Source organism: Adiantum capillus-veneris, chromosome 20 (genome assembly GCF_014529385.1).
Source record: "Adiantum capillus-veneris isolate H3 chromosome 20, ASM1452938v2, whole genome shotgun sequence".
NCBI lineage: Eukaryota > Viridiplantae > Streptophyta > Polypodiopsida > Polypodiales > Pteridaceae > Adiantum > Adiantum capillus-veneris.
In genome coordinates this window covers 151,227,908-151,245,435 of record NC_140950.1, presented here as the reverse complement: position 1 = coordinate 151,245,435, position 17,528 = coordinate 151,227,908, and the positions used below count along the sequence as shown (strand labels likewise).

Here is a 17,528-nt window from a genome sequence, read left to right as displayed (position 1 = left end):
GCGGACTTCATACTACTACACAACTCTCAGCTCCTTAGATTCATGACAATCTCCATTTAGTCTTTATTTTACCTCATTGCATTTCATTTTGTACCCTAACATTGTATCAGATTCACCAAGATTGGATCAGTTTGGTCTCATTGATGTCATTTTGGCCTTTTGAAGATGTTAACACCTCTCTCTTTCTCTCTCCCCCCCCCCCCCCCCCCCCCCCCCCCCCCCCCAATAAGAGTGGAGCTTTGACCCTTTAGTTGCTGAAAATTGGCCACAAGTTCATATGCAAGAAAATCAAAAAATCCACTTCATACCACTGAATGCAACATTCAAAAACAAAAGCCATTCATCAACGATCAAGGCACACATACGCACATCCCATACACTCAGTACAAAGCTTGTACAAAGCTGTGAACACACATGATTGCATCACTAGAAATAAGTGCAGAAAAAGAGGCACATTGTAGGCTTCATTTCACATTCCTCGATTCTATACAACATTCGAAAAATTGATTCAAGTCAACAAGTAAGCTAAGGACTAAGTGTTGGCAAGGATCGCAAGTTGTGGACACCAAGGACAGACAAGCGACTTCAGGCACTCAAAAGTCATTCCAAAGGCCACAGACAATTAATTGGTCTGCGCATGTCAAAAATAAAGCGCACACAGTTGAAAAATGACACTTTTTGTAAAACTTTTTATCTAAGGTGTATGTAAAAGAGAGGTTTTATCAGTACACTACAGAATCTCTGGCGGAGCATCAAGCAAAGCAGCATGTCTAAGTGACCACTAAGCATACAAGTAATAACTGCTCCAACAAAAGATGTCATTTGCAAAGGTGCAAAACAGCCCAAGAAGGCACAAAACCACTGCTGAGGATGTAGATGTCACTCCACCTCCAAATTTTCACTAGCTTCAAAAAAATAAAAACAAAAAATAAACAGACAAACAAGAAAACAAAATAAAACAAATCTAGCAATTATTTGAAGAAAAAAATATCTCTAGCCACCTACTTCATACATTAATTACAAAGGATATCCTTGCAAGCAACTTTGAAACAAAATCCATGACATCAACATTCAAGACCATGCCCCTCTGAAGTAAGTTTGCCAGAGGCAATATACCTATGGCCTAGATTGCACGAGCATGGGATAAAAGTAACATACTCGAGCATATACACGCCAAGCACTCTCAGACTTGAACTAGACAAACACTATTAAGCAAGTCATTGTAGACACACATTGGCAACTTCCTAAGTTGCTATATGCACAGGAAAAGATAACCCCTGAATAACCAAGGTCCAGAACAGGGAGAATAACAAACTCATCATAAGCAGTTCCGGCCTTGAGGCAAAGCTCATACCACACAATGGGACTTGTGTTCTCCACAAAATATGCATCTTAAAATATGACTTGTTCTTACAAAGACAATAAGGAAATTGTCAGGTTTCAAAATTAGCACCATATAATATATCATTGTTAGGCAGAACTGAAGGTTGATACAACTACCAGCCATTCAAGCCCTGATAAGACAAAAGTTCTCCTGCTACAGCAAAGTGGAACGAAACAAAATAACAAGTTCAGATTAGCAAGTTTGATTTACTTTTATTAAAAAGAGTAAGAACGAATTGAGCACAAACATTGTCCACAAAGCACTTCCTAAGCCCAGACAAGCAATCGTGTTAAAAAAAAAAAGAGTTTACAACATCTTTCTGCTACAAATCACAGTTAATTCCCATTTCCAGGTCATCCAGACAATGGGCGATGTTAGGAGAGAAAGTTTGGGGAGAATAACCTGCAAGGCACCTCCATGGAACTCTTGCTCTAATTCAAGCAAACTTCAGCACACAGTATATAATTCCAACGAAACTAGGTAAAGATCCCTCTATCTGGCTTCGGTCGCTGTCTCTCTCCTTATGAATGCCCTTCATTGGTTGCAGATGCCTTGGTTGTAGATGCCTTATCAAGGTCAGCAAATTCATGGAGGCTTCTGCATCTTATATTTTTATTGCTTGCTATATTACCAAGAGGAACAGAATATCTGCGCGAAACAGATGCATTCCTTAGTCCTATAAGCACAATTTGCATGCAGAACACAAGGTCTCACGCCTCTCTAGCCATACAAATCTAGCAAATGGCACAAAGATCTTCCCAAGCAGCAGAACAACCATCCAGCAAAAAAAAGGTAAGTACACTCCATGGTCCTGCAAGACGAAAATGATATAGGGCATCATGTAGGACATCATGTAAGGCCAACTGCATTCCACTAGGCTCTTCAGACCGACCCAGACATTCACTTACATAGATATAGCATGGCACAAAAACAGACCGCAATCAGAGACAGGGTAAAAAATTCACACGCGGCCCCAGATGTGTCATGATAATACCAGAATGTTTCAATGAGACCCTGCTGAGACTTCACCATGCATAAGTGTGGGGGCGAAAAGCCTCCAAAATTGTGGGCAGTTCCTTCACGCAATAAAGAGAGATGGATACGCAAGAGGACATCATAAAGGTTCGGTATAGGACATTGTTATCTCACTTATAGGGTGGCAGCAAATGCGATTACTAATTTTGTAAAAAAGGGGCGCTAACAATGGTAAAGCACCACAAGAAGGGATGCAAAAAACCTACAGTATGCCTCCGCCTTGTCGACAAGGAGGTTCATAGTGCCTCCAAAAGGTAGAACAAGATGACTGAAGTAAATTTACCAAACAGAATATCAAGAAGCCACCACCATAACTGCACCTACCTTAGGAACAACAATAGAGAACATTATGAAAGACAAATCTATTTTCAAAACTTATAGAATCTACACAGCACCAATCAATACACCTTTTCAATCAACACCTGCACGCATGATTCGAAAACAGTGACTATCTTCAAGCCCCTAACGAAGTAGAAAATCTGCTTTTGCACACACAAGTTGAGCAAAACGAAACCATGTGCGGCGAACCCTCCTCAGGATCGGAAGAGTACAATAAAGCACAAAAACCTCGCTTAGACAAAGGATCCATAGCCACCTTCATTGTAATGAAAAGTACAATTTCCTGTCACACGTTCATTGTAGAGGCACCTTCAGTCATGTCGAGCAGGTTTCCTTCGGTCATTCGTTCATGACGGGCTTGTTCTCATTGGCTTTGGGCTTCTGCTCCTTGGGCTTCTGTTCTTCGTTCTTTCTGCACACGAAGATCCAGACAGAGAGAGAGTGAGTGTGCGTGTGTGTGTGTGTGTGTGTGTGTGTGAGTGAAAGAGCACTAAGACACAAAGGAGCAGAAGCGATGTTTCTGTGAGAGAGAAGCCATACCTCCTGTCTGCAGCACCCCCCTTCTGGCTGAGAAAGGAACGGAAATGCGCTGAGTTCACGTCGTAAATCATGTTTGGCGTCTTGCTCGTGCTTGCTCGCTCCCGATCTCTGTGAGCTTCGCGTATTGCGTACTGCGTATCGCTCGCGAAATTAGGGTTTTCAGGAAATGGTTGGTCCTAGAATTCTCTAATTGCACTTCTCTTTTCTTTTTTGGTTCCCATGTCGGGAAAGTTCAAGAGGAAAACAAGTGATAAAATCACAAGGCTTACCAATAGATGAAACAAATTGAGAACACGGAAGGGAAACACAAATGCGCAAGGACAGAAGTCACATTGGTTGAGAAAGTGATTAGCAAATTACAATATAGAATGTCGACCTCAATGAAGGGTTGAAGAGTAGCAAAATTTCGTCCTTTTGAGGATAAAGGTAGGCATAGAATATGAAAACATGGTTTGTTTTTGTGGAGAGGATGAGGGAAGGGAGAGATGGTGGAAAAAAGGGAGGGAGGGAGGGAGGTATAAGAATCATTTAGGAATGATTAGATGTGTGGATGAATAATCGGACCAGAAGCAAAACCGTGTGCCTGTGACAGGAGGATTTTTAAGCCAAACATGATCGAGCTTTGAGTTGTACACAGTGGTCACATCATGAATTTGTTGTGTGTAGCCATGTACTTGGAGCTTCTCCTCCGAGTAACAATATTGATTATTTGTGGGCTCATTGTCTACATTAAAGTCTCCCATGATGACAATCATTCGTGTCATAGAGTTGTGTGACCAACGCGGTTGAAGATGTGTTTGGTGATTTGTAGACGCATATGATTTCTCAATCAAAGTGTTCATGAATGGCTAATATAACTTGAATGATTTCTATTCTTGGAGCTAGGAATGTTTTTGCAGAGTGGAGCTTGATGCTAGGCTTGTAGTAGATTGAAACACCTATTTTGCTGTGGTAATGGACATGATGAAACTTTGGTGCAAGATCGTTGGAAGGATTTTTTTGCTTTGTTTCTTGGAGGCATAGAATGTCAGAACTTGTAAAATTGAAATCCTCTTTGATATGTTTGAGATATTTGTGACTAGAAACGATGTTTAATGATTGAATGATATGATGTGTGTGTTTATATGCGAATGAAAATTTTGTCAAATATTCCCATTTGGCATCTTTGTTGAGGCAGTCAAGCTCATCAAGCACAATTTTGTCGACTTTGATTTGAGCTGGATGAATTGGATTGAGAATGTGGAGGTTTGATGGATCTTTGATGCGGGAAAGAGCTGCGTAAACCAATCCATGTGAGTTTATTGATGTTGGATCAAAGGCTACTATGCTCATTGTCAAGCCTTGTGACCTATGGATAGTGCGTGCGTTTGCTGCTTGTATTGGAAATTGAGTTCGAGAGACACTGTTCAATGCATTTTTACCAACTTGAAATTCTTTTGTTGTTTGAAAAATTGGTGTCCATTGAGGGCTAATGGGAATCGTATTAAGGTGTTGGTTCACATGTCGTTGTTTGCAGCCTGTTGAGGAATCAAAAAACTCTATCCATGCAATAGGACAGTTAGCTTTATTGTCCAAAAGCTTCAAAATTCCATCTCGCCATTCACAAGACCGTCAGAAATATCAATATTGCCACCACAAAGCTCGACAATCATTCCTACTTTGAGCTCCAAGGTTGAAGACAATCCTGCTGTGTTTTGTGGGTTGTTTGGAACAACTAGTTTTTTTGAGCAAGTTTTATGGTGCTTGTCTCTCGCATCGATTATGTATGCGTGAGTAGGCAATTCCTCAAAAACAAGTTGATTATGTGAGTCTTTCAAGTTGTTGGTAAAGTATAAATGGGGTGTTGTCAATTTGTCAAAGACGTTGTTGGTATGGTTGGTATTCAAGAGCAACAAATCCTCGGCTGTGTGTTTTGCTTTGCGTATTCTATTGAGAATGGCAATGAAGTCATTATCTGATTGACGCATTGTTTTCGTAAGCTCGTGGCATTTTATATAGGTAAGCCAGAATGAAGGCGAGAGCAGTTGCATAGAATCCTGTGGCTCGCTAAATATCCAACGATCTCAAACTGGGCTTGCCTGACACTGGTCACCGCAGAAGATGACATCTAGACCACCGAATGGTTCTATGTGATTGTGCTTAATTGATCGCAGTCTTGTGTCTATGAAACGCAAGAGTCTATTCCCAATCAAAGATGACTCATCAAACACAACAAGCTTGAGGTTTCTATACAATTGCGAGAATTCGATAAGGCTCTCAGAAGAAAGAGAAACATTTGGTTGGAAGACAAGGGGCAAACGCAATGCTAAGTAAATCTTTGTCCCTCCAAGGTTGAAAGTTGTTTTTCCTGTATATGCCATTAGCAATGTTGAGGGAAGATGTACATCTAATTCAAGGGAGGCATTGTAGTGACGAATCAAGCCTTGCACGATTGTTTGCAAAGTGAAAGTTTTCCCCGTGCCTGCACCACCAGTCAAAAAGAGATGGATTGGTTGAGTTGGTTGCAAGCGTTTTCTAATCATAATGTAATCAAAAAGGGAACGTTGCTCGATGTTCAACTTGGACACAAGTGAGTGATACTCCTCGTTGCACAATGCCAATTTTCGAAATGTTGGTAAGGATCTTGTAGTGGGCTTGCTTGGTTGAATATCAAGTGCCAACACATATTTGTATGACTCGCCAAGCTTAGATCTTGAGGATGAGGGCAATGAAAGTGTGTTTGAGGTTGCTGCACGAAGTTCTAGCTTACAATATTTTTGACGATTGTCATCTATAATTGCATAGTTTGTGGTAAATTTATCTTTCCAACAATCAACACTTGTCTCAAAGGTTTTCTCATCGCCCGTAAATGGAAGAAACAATAAGCAAAGCTCATGGTAATGTCTCTCTGCATCCTTCTCTAGAATGAAGTTAGCATATCGTATGACTCGAGGGTTCTTAGACTTGCGGGTAGAGCCACGCATGCACCGGTAGTTACTTGCATAATCAGCCAAACATATGTGTGCAAGGTTGTCTAGACGATGGGTGTACTTGGTGACAATATCGTCAAAGAAAATGTTAGAATCATCAGGATTCAAAGTATTCAATGTAGCTCTTCTTTTCAACAACAATGTGCGTTGGCTTTCGAAATCTGCATTGATGAACACGAATTGTCTACTCTCACTATGTAAAGGCAATGAAAGAGAAATGTATGTGGCTTGCTGTGATGTCATCTCTTGTGTATTGATCAAAGCACCGCCAATTTTTTTCAACCTATCCAACGTTGACACACTTGTCTTCTTGCAATCTTGCAATATGTGCTTGATTGTTTTGCTTGTGGTTGAATCGTTTTTAGTCATGTATGATGTGCAATATGCAGCAGCACCATGGCCATTGAATATAAATTGAATGTCAATGTTTGCATCCCATAGATTACACAACTCTTTGTTGAAATTGTTTGTGTAAATGTCTTTTGGATGTCTTTTCAAGAGTAGTGTTGGCTCTGTGATGCTCACTGAAAGGGACTTAATGTACACTTCTTCAGTCATCCCCAAAGAGGTCAACCATTCATCGTATGATACTTTTGAATCATGTCCAAGAGCAAGCAATTGATCGTCAATGCACTTTTTGTAGGCTAACAATGCGTTTTTCTCCGTTTGCGCCACTGTGACTGGATATAGAATCATAGTTTGCCGGGAGGGTGGACGTGGGAAACCAAACCAGCAAAAGCTTTTACGTTTTCTGCATGTTTTACGATGGTAGTGGGCTTGCACACTTCTAAGAGACTCTTCCAACAAATTCTTGTCAGTAGCAATATGTGTGTCGATAAAATGTATTGTATCATTATCCGACGCTACACCAAAGAGAGGTGCATGTTCTATCCAAAGCAATCCATGATCATGCTGACTTCCTCTATTTTGAAACTCGGTCACAAAAAAATAATCCCTCAACTCACCAAGGATGGCATTGTTGCGTTTCAACTCTGTTTTCATTGCTTGAAATCTATGGACATAGTAGCGCGCTGTTGTTATAGGATCAGAACGTACAAGTGCACGGATGAATGAGGCCTTGGTTGGGTAATCTGTTTCTTTAATATGAGGATTCAATGCACACAAACATTTTTTCAAAGGGTCCCATCTTTGCTCAGCACCTGAAAATGTTACAAAGAAAGTCGGTTGGCCCAACTGACGAATCATTGCAAACACGTTTCGCTTAAGCTTCACCTTGTAATCGATTGAAGTGCGCATTGATTGGAAGTCGTGGTACCCTAGGTCGGATGAAAGTAGCTGGTCTATGTTAGTGCTAGCTTGAACATCTTTTTCTTGTAATTGCTTGCCACAAAGTTTTCCCTTGCGTAAGCGTACCCATATAGATCCAAGCACTTTCGCAATAATAATTTTCATTGTTTTGAAGAACAAATTTTCAATGTTGCTTGCAAATCATCCATCTACGTTTTTAAGCTCCCATTGTGCTACTTTTTGGTATTTTTTCTTCGCCAACACATGATACTTTCTTCTTTGACCAAAAAACAATGTTGGGAATGACAACTCCTCACAAGATTCATCATCAAAAATGCTCAGAGGGTTGAATCCCTCACAAGGCGCTACACTTGCAACTTGTGAATTATGGTCCACAACTTGTTGAGCGGAGCAGATACCGTGCACCAAAGTGTCCGTAGAATCATCCTCGTCTTCAACATCTTCTTGGTGTGGACTGCGACACACATCTGCATGGATTGTGAAACTAGATGACCAAGACATATCCATAGAAACACCATGCTCAATGTACAAGGGAGTACTCAATAGGTCAACCAAAGCTTGAAGCACATAGTTCGGCCGTACGATGCCTGTAACATTCAATGGCCTAAAATCTTATTTGTAGCGGAAATTAGCATGAACATAGTGGGCATTTCATTAGAATAGATTCCTAATGATAATTACAAGAGTGCTTGGGTGGAGAGAGCAACAAAAAGCATAACACCTAGTTAGATAGCATCGACAATACTTTCAAAAGAGAGAGCAATTAAACTATTGACAACAGTTGAGGACCGGATTTGCATGGAGCCGGTCCCCCCTCCAAAAGGCTTTGTATTATGGTTTCTCCCATCAAGAGAGACATTGTACAATACAATTCTTTGTGTTCCTTCAAGACTAGCTAGTGCAATGAAGATGGAAGCTTCATACACCAAGCAAAACACTTAATCAAACACAACTTGAATTATCCCCGTTCTCAGACCCAAGACCTCACACACCTTCGAAGATGGTGAGAGCTAGCAGGGTATGAGAGTAGATTGAGAGGAAAAAGAAGTATCTTACGAGAAAGAAGTACATCTCCTCACATAATCACTCATATTAGCATAGCTTAGCTTAGTAATTAGCTTGGTAGAGAAGATGAGCATGCATTGAAGCTTGGCTCTTGGTTGGATTTGCATCCACATGCCAAGAGAGTGTTGATGTAGGCTTCTATCTCACAAGCTTGGAGTAGGTGATGAGCTCTCCATTAAAGCTTGGGAGGAGATAGAGTGTTTTTCCTTCACACATGGTCAAGTATGTGAGTGTGTGTGTCAATGCCAAGCAAAAATCAGCCCCCTCTCTCTCTTGGGCGAGCCCTAGCTGCTAAGTTAGGCTGGCTTTTGCCTCATTGGACCTCCCCAGGTCAAGCCAATAGGGATTAAGCAGCATAAGTGATAGCCTTCTGACATGTGTCCCCCTTTCCCCTTTTGTGAGAGCTTTAGGTAATTAAATAATTAAACTAAACTCTCATTGGACCCCTTTGCCTCCTGGCCAATAGGAATCAGGCAAGCCATGGGGCTCCTGAATGCTCATTGGACCCCTTGGGAGACTGCCCAATAGTCTTCTAGGACACTTAATTCTTATTGGTTTCTTCTATTAAATGTTTTTAAATTAATTAAACTAGATTTACTCTAGCTTAATTCTCATTGGTCCACTTCAAGGGTCTTCCAATAGGAATTGGGCACACCTTGTGGGCATCTGGCCTAGGGAGCTGACATGTGTCCCTCATTCCCTTTGTGTAAAGGGAGCCTGTGTGTGTGTGTGTGGTTTTCTCTCTCATCCCCTAGCTTTGGGGCTCGCCCCCTCCCATGTAGGGATGCAGAAAGACTTTTTGGGCACACACACTAAGCATCCAATTTTCCCTAAGGTTGACCTTTGGACACAACCTTTGAATTTTGGAACCTTAGCATTTTGGAAGTCTTAATGGGCTGAACCTTAGGGTCTTTTTAGCCCGTTGTTTCACATGGCTCTTTTGCAGATGGCCCCCCCTTTGGATCCCTATTTTCCCTCCTTTGGATCCCTACTGTGGCCGGTCTGCTAACTTAACCAATATTCTAGCTTTTTCTCCCTTGGCACTTCCCCACATTAAATGATCAGTTTAATATGAGAAAATCATTTAGGAGAATTAGATATTGATTATTATGACAATGCCACTCAAGTAGGCATGATCATAATCAAGCTTTCGCTCTATCTCAACTAGAATCGACGCTTGATCACTAGAGAAGCATGGCAACACTCTTTGTACTCGTGACAAATCTACCATTACATTCACAATGCTTCCGCGCAAACCAAATTGACCTTCGAAGTTTAGTTCTCGAAATTGTGCGAATGGTATGCACAATGATACAAGACGACTCTCTATTGAATTTAACCTTTCTACAGTAGATACTTTGACATTAAAAGTCATCCCTCTTCTCATGCAAAATAGTGGCTCCTCTTGTTTCTTCAATGCGGCCTTGCACGGGTGACACACTCGAAACACCTTATCGTCAACCACCGCGATTGATTTTAATTTTTTAAGAAGCAATAACTCCACCTTGGACATGCCATGCAAACTTTGACGAAACATAAGCGAACCACATGAAGCACAATCAAAAGAAGGGGTATCCTCGATGATCTTCGCATATTGAGAAGTTCTACTAGATGAAACTGTAGAGATTCTTGGATGTTTTCGAGATGACTTGGACATATTGTAAATTTTGGTTGTGACTTGCTTAAGCGTAAAGGTGTTGGGATATAGACTCAAGAAAATAGATGCAATTTGCTGAGCAACAACATTTTGGTTGTCGACAAGAGTAGCTAGAGACAGACTAGCCTCTTTAGTCCATATACATCGTTTACGTTTAGGACTGTCAAAACCAGCAGGAAACCATAAAAATTCACCATCCATACTCAGCACGACCAATGATGGCAAAGTGGATGAAGACAAACAATCATGTGCAACAAAGGAGCAAGCTTCACGCATAGCTTCTCCTTGGTAAAAGTAAAGTTTACACGCAGCAGAAAACATCCTGCACATTATACCAACCAAGTGTACACTTAACATCATTGAGGATTGGCGACTAGACAAAAGAGATATTATAAATTCTCTTTGATCAAAAGAGGGCGATAGAAGACTTATGGTCCAAGGCTGCACCCAAATTTTCAAAACGTCTTCATTTCTTAATGCTATTTGCTCTACAATAAGATCAAAAACTTTGGACTCAAGAGATTGCAACGAGAGGCTCAAGTTAAAAACTTGAAGTAACCTTAACAAAACATCTTTGTTGCTCGGAAAGTTACATATAAATATGGGATCAAGGTACAACCTTTTACTTTCTGCCCACAAAATGATATCACTTGCCATTTTACAAAAAGTACAGCTAAACAAAGAGAAATAGAACTAAGCACCTTTGAAAGCAGTAACCTGACCCGAATTGTCAATAGTGAACCAACCAGCCTTCTTAAAGTTCAAGAGTGAAGATTTTAAATCCACCAAGCTTTGCTCAAAGAGATGCAGAAATGGACGAGAGAATCCTAGTACTGAGTCGACTACAGCACCTTGTAAAAATAACACCAACAGCCTCTCCATCTTGAGGATATAATTTGGCAGGTAACACTGGTTGCTTATTGATTGTAGACTGTCTTCCACATGAGTAGCAAAATGGGTTGCTAGCTTGGCGGCTTACATTCAGACCTTTGCACGTGCCACAAGAGAACTCCACATCCAAATTGTTCACACTCACAATCTCCAAAGTTCCAAACACCTACCAATTTCACATTTATCAATGAGGATTATAACGATTTTTAATTGATATGCAATAAAAATCTTACCTTCTTCCCAAAGCCTAAATCCGAGACTTGTTTATGCAAGTATTCTTGGAAGACATCAGCCATGAAGGAGGCAATGGACATAAGATTGTAGCATCGACAACACTTAGAGTGTTCGACAGGTGCTTGAAAACGTTGATGTTACGAGCAACACAAGTATAGAATCCCTTTTCTTTGAACTCATTTACCATAAGTTGATAATCGAGGCGCCGGGTTGGGACAAACAAAAGCTGCCATAAAAAAACATCTTAGAAAAAGAGCACGCACAATAAATTTTAAGGATGGGAGACACTTACACTAGCTCGATTGCTTGTTGACGGCCCATCAGCAATAGTCAATCGAAAACTAGGAGTACCATCACTTCTAATTGCATTCTCTATTTTGACAACAATGAACGCAACAGTAGCCACTGACTCGCTAGCATTAGTGTTGAGATGTCGAGCTCTACACCTTGAGCTGGCATCCACTACGGGTCTTGGCCGCTTACGGCATTTACTCACTGGCGCGTTAGGTGACCGACACGGAGGATCTCTGCCAGTGATTCTACAGCTGGACTACACTTATAGTGCCAGCCTAGTACGCTTCTAGCGAGTTCATACTTAGTGACCGCATGTACATATGTGCTATTTTTCAGCTTTAGCACTTAGTCATTTTGTACTCTCTTTTCTGTGAAGAAGAAGAAGAATCTTTCCATCTCTGTGTGCTTTGTGCTTGTCTTGTGTAGCTCTCTTGCATCCTCATTCTTTACATGGTATCAGAGCCTGGTGCAGGCAAGAGAGGCTAAGAGAGCAAGAGCATCACAATCCCTTCGTTCGCAATCCACGACCAGATGCCAAGTTTTTCGCACAAGTTTCTGAACAGGTCTCCAAAGTGCAGTATACAGAGATTTACTGTACAAGTACAGTGGTTGTGAAACGCTTGATTGTGGACACTCGTTGAGTGTAGAAAGCGTTACAGGAACCACGATAGCAGGTTCAGCAGATTTGCAGATTTTTGCAGGTTGCAGCTATTTTGTCTTAGTGCTTCAAGATGTCTGACGGTTTCAGTCAGATTGTTACTGAGAAGCTTGAGAAAAATAACTACCCTGCATGGAAGTTCAGAATAACAAATTTCCTAAAAGGAAAAGATTATTGGGACTATGTAGAAGGAGACAATGAAAAGGAACTAGAGATTCCCGAGGCAAATGCTACAGCAGAACAAAGGAAAGCTTTGAGGGACTCGCAACAAGGCCAGAGCAAAGTGATGTATTGGCTGTCTATGAGCATCACAGATGGCATGATGGGCTATCTACAGGATGCTGAAACCCCCGCCATTGCATGGAGAAACTTAGGCAGAGTGTTCGAGGTGAACACCAAGGCCAGGAAACTTCAACTAAAGTCGGAGCTAAATCAGGTTAAGAGGAACAACTTCTCAATCAATGATTATGCCTTGAAGATCAAGAGTATCATTGAGGCTCTTGGATCTATTAAAGTCTCAGTGGAAGACGATGACATTGTCCGTGCATGCTTGGATGGTCTAGGAGATGAGTATGTACATTTTAGGTCTTCCATGAATACAAGAGACGACATCCCCGTGTTCCAAGATTTGATTTCTATGCTTATTCTTGAGGAGAAGAACCTTGACACATCTTCTTCTCGTGGCAGAAATAATTCTGAACAGGCCTTCTATTCTAACTCCAACAGAGGTAGAGGTAGAGGTCGTGGTTGAGGCCCAAGGGGTTGCAGGGGCCAATTTCTGGAAGGTCAATCAAATCAAAACAATACATGTGGCAGGGGAAACTAATCTCAAGGCAGGGGGAGTCAAAGAGGTCGTGGTGCAGGATCAAGCAGGCAGCAACATACTCCAGATAGTAGAGAATGTTGGACTTGTGGTGAAAGAGGTCACATGTCACGTGACTGTCCAAAGGGAAAAGCAAGTAGAAAGAGAGAACAGGGCAACTATGCATCTACTAGCAGAGATGCAGATGACAGCAAAAACGAGCGCATGTTTGTTATGTAGCATGTAATGAATACAATGACTGCAGAGAATTCCACCCAAGATGATGTTTGGTATGTGGATTCAGGTGCCTCTAATCACATGACGTCTCGTGGAGAGTGGTTTAGAGATATGCGCAAACCAGATGTGTCAGGCTATGTGCAGACAGGAGATGACACAGCTCACCCCATTGCTCATGTAGGGGACATACCTCTAAATACGAAGAGTGGGAAATCAAAGTACTTAGCAGATGTACTTCATGTCCCAAACATTACAAAGAATCTTGTTTCTGTTGGACAAATGGTTGAGCAGGGTTTGCAGGTTCGCTTCAATCCAAATGGCTGTTATGTAGAAGATTTCCAGAATGGCTGTAAGGTGATCACAGAGGGCAAATGTGTGGGCAGAATGTTTACGCTGAATGTAGACATGCCTGAGGTAAAAGCTGCATTATTTGCACAGGGCACAGGTGTTGTGGCTGATGTTGACATTTGGCACAAATGCATTGGCCATGTCAATGAGCAGAGATTGCGCAGCATGCAATCAAAACAGATTGTAAAAGGTTTGCCCAAATTCAAGGTGGATGGTATGCATAAAGTGTGTGCAGCATGCCAGTTTGGAAAACAGTCAAAGGGCTCATTTCCACATGAGCGCAATGTATGTAAAAGGCCACTTGAGGTGGTGCACACAGATGTTTGGGGTCCAACCGATACTGCAAGTATACATGGTTGCAGGTATTATGTCTCTTTCATTGATGACCATACAAGGAAAGTATGGGTCTACTTCATGCGTAACAAAAGTGAAGTGTTTGGTCACTTTCAAGACTTCAAAGTCATGATTGAGAAGGAGACAGATATGCAAATCAAGACATTGAGGTCAGATGGAGGGGGAGAGTACTTCTCCAATGATTTTTCAGATTTTCTGCGAATGCATGGTATACACAGGCAGTTTACATGCAGATATACTCCACAGCAGAATGGGGTCGCAGAAAGGAAAAACAGGCACATTGCAGAGGTTGCACGTGCATTGATGAATGAGAAGAACATGCCTCATCATTTCTGGGCTGAAGCTGTAAATACAGCTGTGTACATTATGAACAGGACACCTACAGCTACGGTGCATGATGTAACACCTGAGGAAAAGTTTACAGGTACAAAGCCTGATTTGGCACACTTGAAAGTGTTTGGCTGCATAGCTTACGTGCATGTACCAGATGAGTTGCGTAGGAAATTGGATCCTAAAGCAGAGAAATGTATTCTTGTGGGATATTCCCTTGAACAAAAGGGGTACAGGTGCTACAATCCTACTACACGAGAATTACGAGTGAGCAGAGATGTAGTCTTTGATGAGATGAGCAGCTGGTACAGTAATGCACATGGCACTATTGGGGCTGATGTAAAAGATGATGTGGTTGTACAAAATGTGAGGCCACAGTCACAGGTTTTGAGTGGACCACAAGAGTCCTCTTCTCGTGGCTCTGTTGAGAAACCATGGAATGGTAGACTACGTACGCAGGTTACTCCACCAACAGGTACAGGGAATGTATCACGAAAAGGAAAGGAAAAGGTTGATGAACCTCCCTTTATGGTTGATGCATCATCAGGTTTTTCACATGTAGACATGGATTCAGATGGTTCTGAACAAAGTCTTGATGAGGAATTTGGAATTCCGGCTGTCAGGACACCTGGTGTAAGGAAAGTACAAGAAGATGCTAGAGGGCAAAGGAGTGACCAAGGACCGCGCAGATCTAATAGAGTCAGAAATCCAGTTCAGAAATTGACTTATGATGGGTATCTAGCGCATCACCAAGCCTACATGGCTAAGGTGATACAGGATGTGGAGCCCACATGTTTTGAGGATGCAGTTGGAAATGTGCATTGGGATGATGCAATGAATGAAGAGATGGCTGCATTGGAAGCAAATGACACATGGGAGTTGGTGCCATTGCCAAGTGGCAAGAAAGCTATTGGCTGTAAATGGGTGTATAAAACCAAGCATAAGGCTGATGGTAACATTGAGCGTCACAAGGCAAGGCTGGTCGCAAAGGGTTATGCACAGACGTATGGCATAGACTATGAGGAGACCTTTGCTCCAGTGGCAAAGATGACAACTGTGAGAGCTGTCATAGCAGTGGCTGCATCTAGAGGATGGATTATGCATCAAATGGATGTAAAGAATGCCTTCTTGAATGGTGAGTTGTAAGAGGAAGTGTATATGGATCAGCCACCTGGTTATGTCGATCCAGGTTACCCAGATTATGTATGCAGACTTCTCAAAGCTTTGTATGGTTTGAAGCAGGGCTCTAGAGCATGGTATGACAGGATTGCCAAGTATCTTGTCAGTATTGGTTTTAGGAGAGCTCATGCTGATCATTCACTCTATGTACGTGAGAGTGATGTGGGGATTGTGGTCATTACCATATATGTAGATGACCTTATTATTGTTGGTGACAATGCTATGGAGATTGACCATGTGAAGGGTCTTCTCAAACAGGAGTTTGAAATGAAAGATTTGGGCGAGTTGCGCTACTTTCTTGGCATTGAGGTGATCAGGACTCCAGAGGGTGTATGGCTGTCACAGAGACAATATGCTTTGGACATGTTGTCAAAGTATGGTATGGCTGATTGTAAGCCGATTTCCATTCCCTTGGATGTGAATGCAAAGCTGAGTGCAGAGAAGGGTGATGTTGTTGAGGATGTCAATATGTACAGGAAGATGGTGGGTAGTCTAATCTACTTGACTATCACAAGGCCAGACTTGAGCTACACAGTAGGCTTGGAGAGTCAGTTCATGCAGCTTCCGAGGAAGCCACATTTGGATGGAGTACGACGCACACTTAGGTATGTGCAAGGGACTCTTGACTACGCATTGTTCTATGCAACAGATGCACCATTAGCATTGTATGGGTATACAGATGCAGATTGGGCAGGTAGCATTGTTGATAGGAGATCTACGAGTGGCTTCATGTTCTCTTTTGGGAGTGCTGCTGTTACTTGGAGCAGCAAAAAGCAGCCTACGGTTGCTTTATCGAGCACAGAGGCCGAGTACAGAGGTGCAGCAGTTGCGGCGTGCGAGGTAGCTTGGCTACGCACATTACTTGAGGACTTGGGAGTGCAGGTGGATCAGCAGATTGTCATTCATTGTGACAACCTCAGCAGCATGCAGTTGGCTAGGAACCCAGTGTTCCATGCTAGGACCAAACACATAGAGGTCCATTACCACTACGTTCGAGAGCGAGTGTTGGCGGGCGACATCGACTTGGTCTACGTCAGCACAGAGGAGAAGATAGCGGATATCTTTACCAAGGCCCTCAGAGCTGAGAAGCTTCGACGTTTCCGGACTATGCTTGGACTCTGCGACATGCAGAGCTCGAGGGGGAGTGTTGAGATGTCGAGCTCTACACCTTGAGCTGGCATCCACTACGGGTCTTGGCCGCTTACGGCATTTACTCACTGGCGCGTTAGGTGACCGACACGGAGGATCTCTGCCAGTGATTCTACAGCTGGACTACACTTATAGTGCCAGCCTAGTACGCTTCTAGCGAGTTCACACTTAGTGACCGCATGTACATATGTGCTATTTTTCAGCTTTAGCACTTAGTCATTTTGTACTCTCTTTTCTGTGAAGAAGAAGAAGAAGCTTTCCATCTCTGTGTGCTTTGTGCTTGTCTTGTGTAGCTCTCTTGCATCCTCATTCTTTACAATTAGAACTTTGGGCCAACAGCTCTTTGATCTTCTGTTCTGGATAATGGTAGAGCACTCAAAAGGCTTTGCCTTAACAACCAAAGTAGTTGCATCAGCGTACAAAGCCCACAGGCAAGTACCGTTGTCTTTTGCAACAGCTCTTTTTACACATGCCCCCTCAATGCGCACATAATCATGGACAACAAAAGCCTCAATAAAGTCTGAGAGGTATATCTCAGTCACAACAAAAGTAACAGTATGGCGAGATTCTCTGTCAAGGAGGTCAGCATGTAGGTATCTACCAAAGTTAGATTTGGGTATTTTATAAGTACCATACTTACAGAGCACTTTGCCTTCAAATGCAAATCTAAAATTTGCAGTCTCTGACAGCTCGGAGATAGCTAGGTTTTCTCAGGGCAGGGGTTATGGCTAGCTGTGAAGAGAAAGATTCGACATTAAGCTCATCTTTCTCTTCGCGTATATTTTCTATCAAAG

At 42.1% G+C, this 17,528-nt stretch overlaps 3 protein-coding genes across 5 annotated transcripts; all 3 read right to left on the bottom strand.

Moving 5' to 3' along the window:
* Positions 1 to 1,651: 1,651 nt before the first annotated feature.
* On the bottom strand, positions 1,652 to 3,523 carry LOC147433404 (wound-responsive protein-like protein). 3 transcript variants are annotated; one of them, XR_015185602.1, is made up of 3 exons: positions 3,299 to 3,522; positions 3,015 to 3,170; positions 1,652 to 2,032 (listed from the first exon to the last, which is right to left on the bottom strand). XR_015185602.1 is itself a non-coding variant. In XM_086492978.1 (3 exons), the coding sequence occupies exons 1-2, from the start codon at positions 3,367 to 3,369 to the stop codon at positions 3,098 to 3,100; spliced, it is 144 nt and encodes a 47-aa protein (XP_086349104.1). In that variant the 5' UTR covers positions 3,370 to 3,523; the 3' UTR covers positions 1,652 to 2,032; positions 3,068 to 3,097. The 3 variants fall into 3 exon arrangements, 1 of the variants encoding a protein (XP_086349104.1); XR_015185601.1 differs by having other exon boundaries at positions 2,626 to 3,170; positions 3,299 to 3,521; XM_086492978.1 differs by having other exon boundaries at positions 3,068 to 3,170; positions 3,299 to 3,523.
* Positions 3,524 to 5,361: 1,838 nt separating this feature from the next.
* On the bottom strand, positions 5,362 to 7,680 carry LOC147433403 (uncharacterized). The gene has a single exon (XM_086492079.1). The coding sequence runs from the start codon at positions 7,678 to 7,680 to the stop codon at positions 5,362 to 5,364; it is 2,319 nt and encodes a 772-aa protein (XP_086348205.1).
* A 2,014-nt stretch (positions 7,681 to 9,694) lies between these two features.
* Positions 9,695 to 10,579, bottom strand: LOC147433402 (uncharacterized). The gene has a single exon (XM_086492078.1). The coding sequence runs from the start codon at positions 10,577 to 10,579 to the stop codon at positions 9,695 to 9,697; it is 885 nt and encodes a 294-aa protein (XP_086348204.1).
* Positions 10,580 to 17,528: the final 6,949 nt, after the last annotated feature.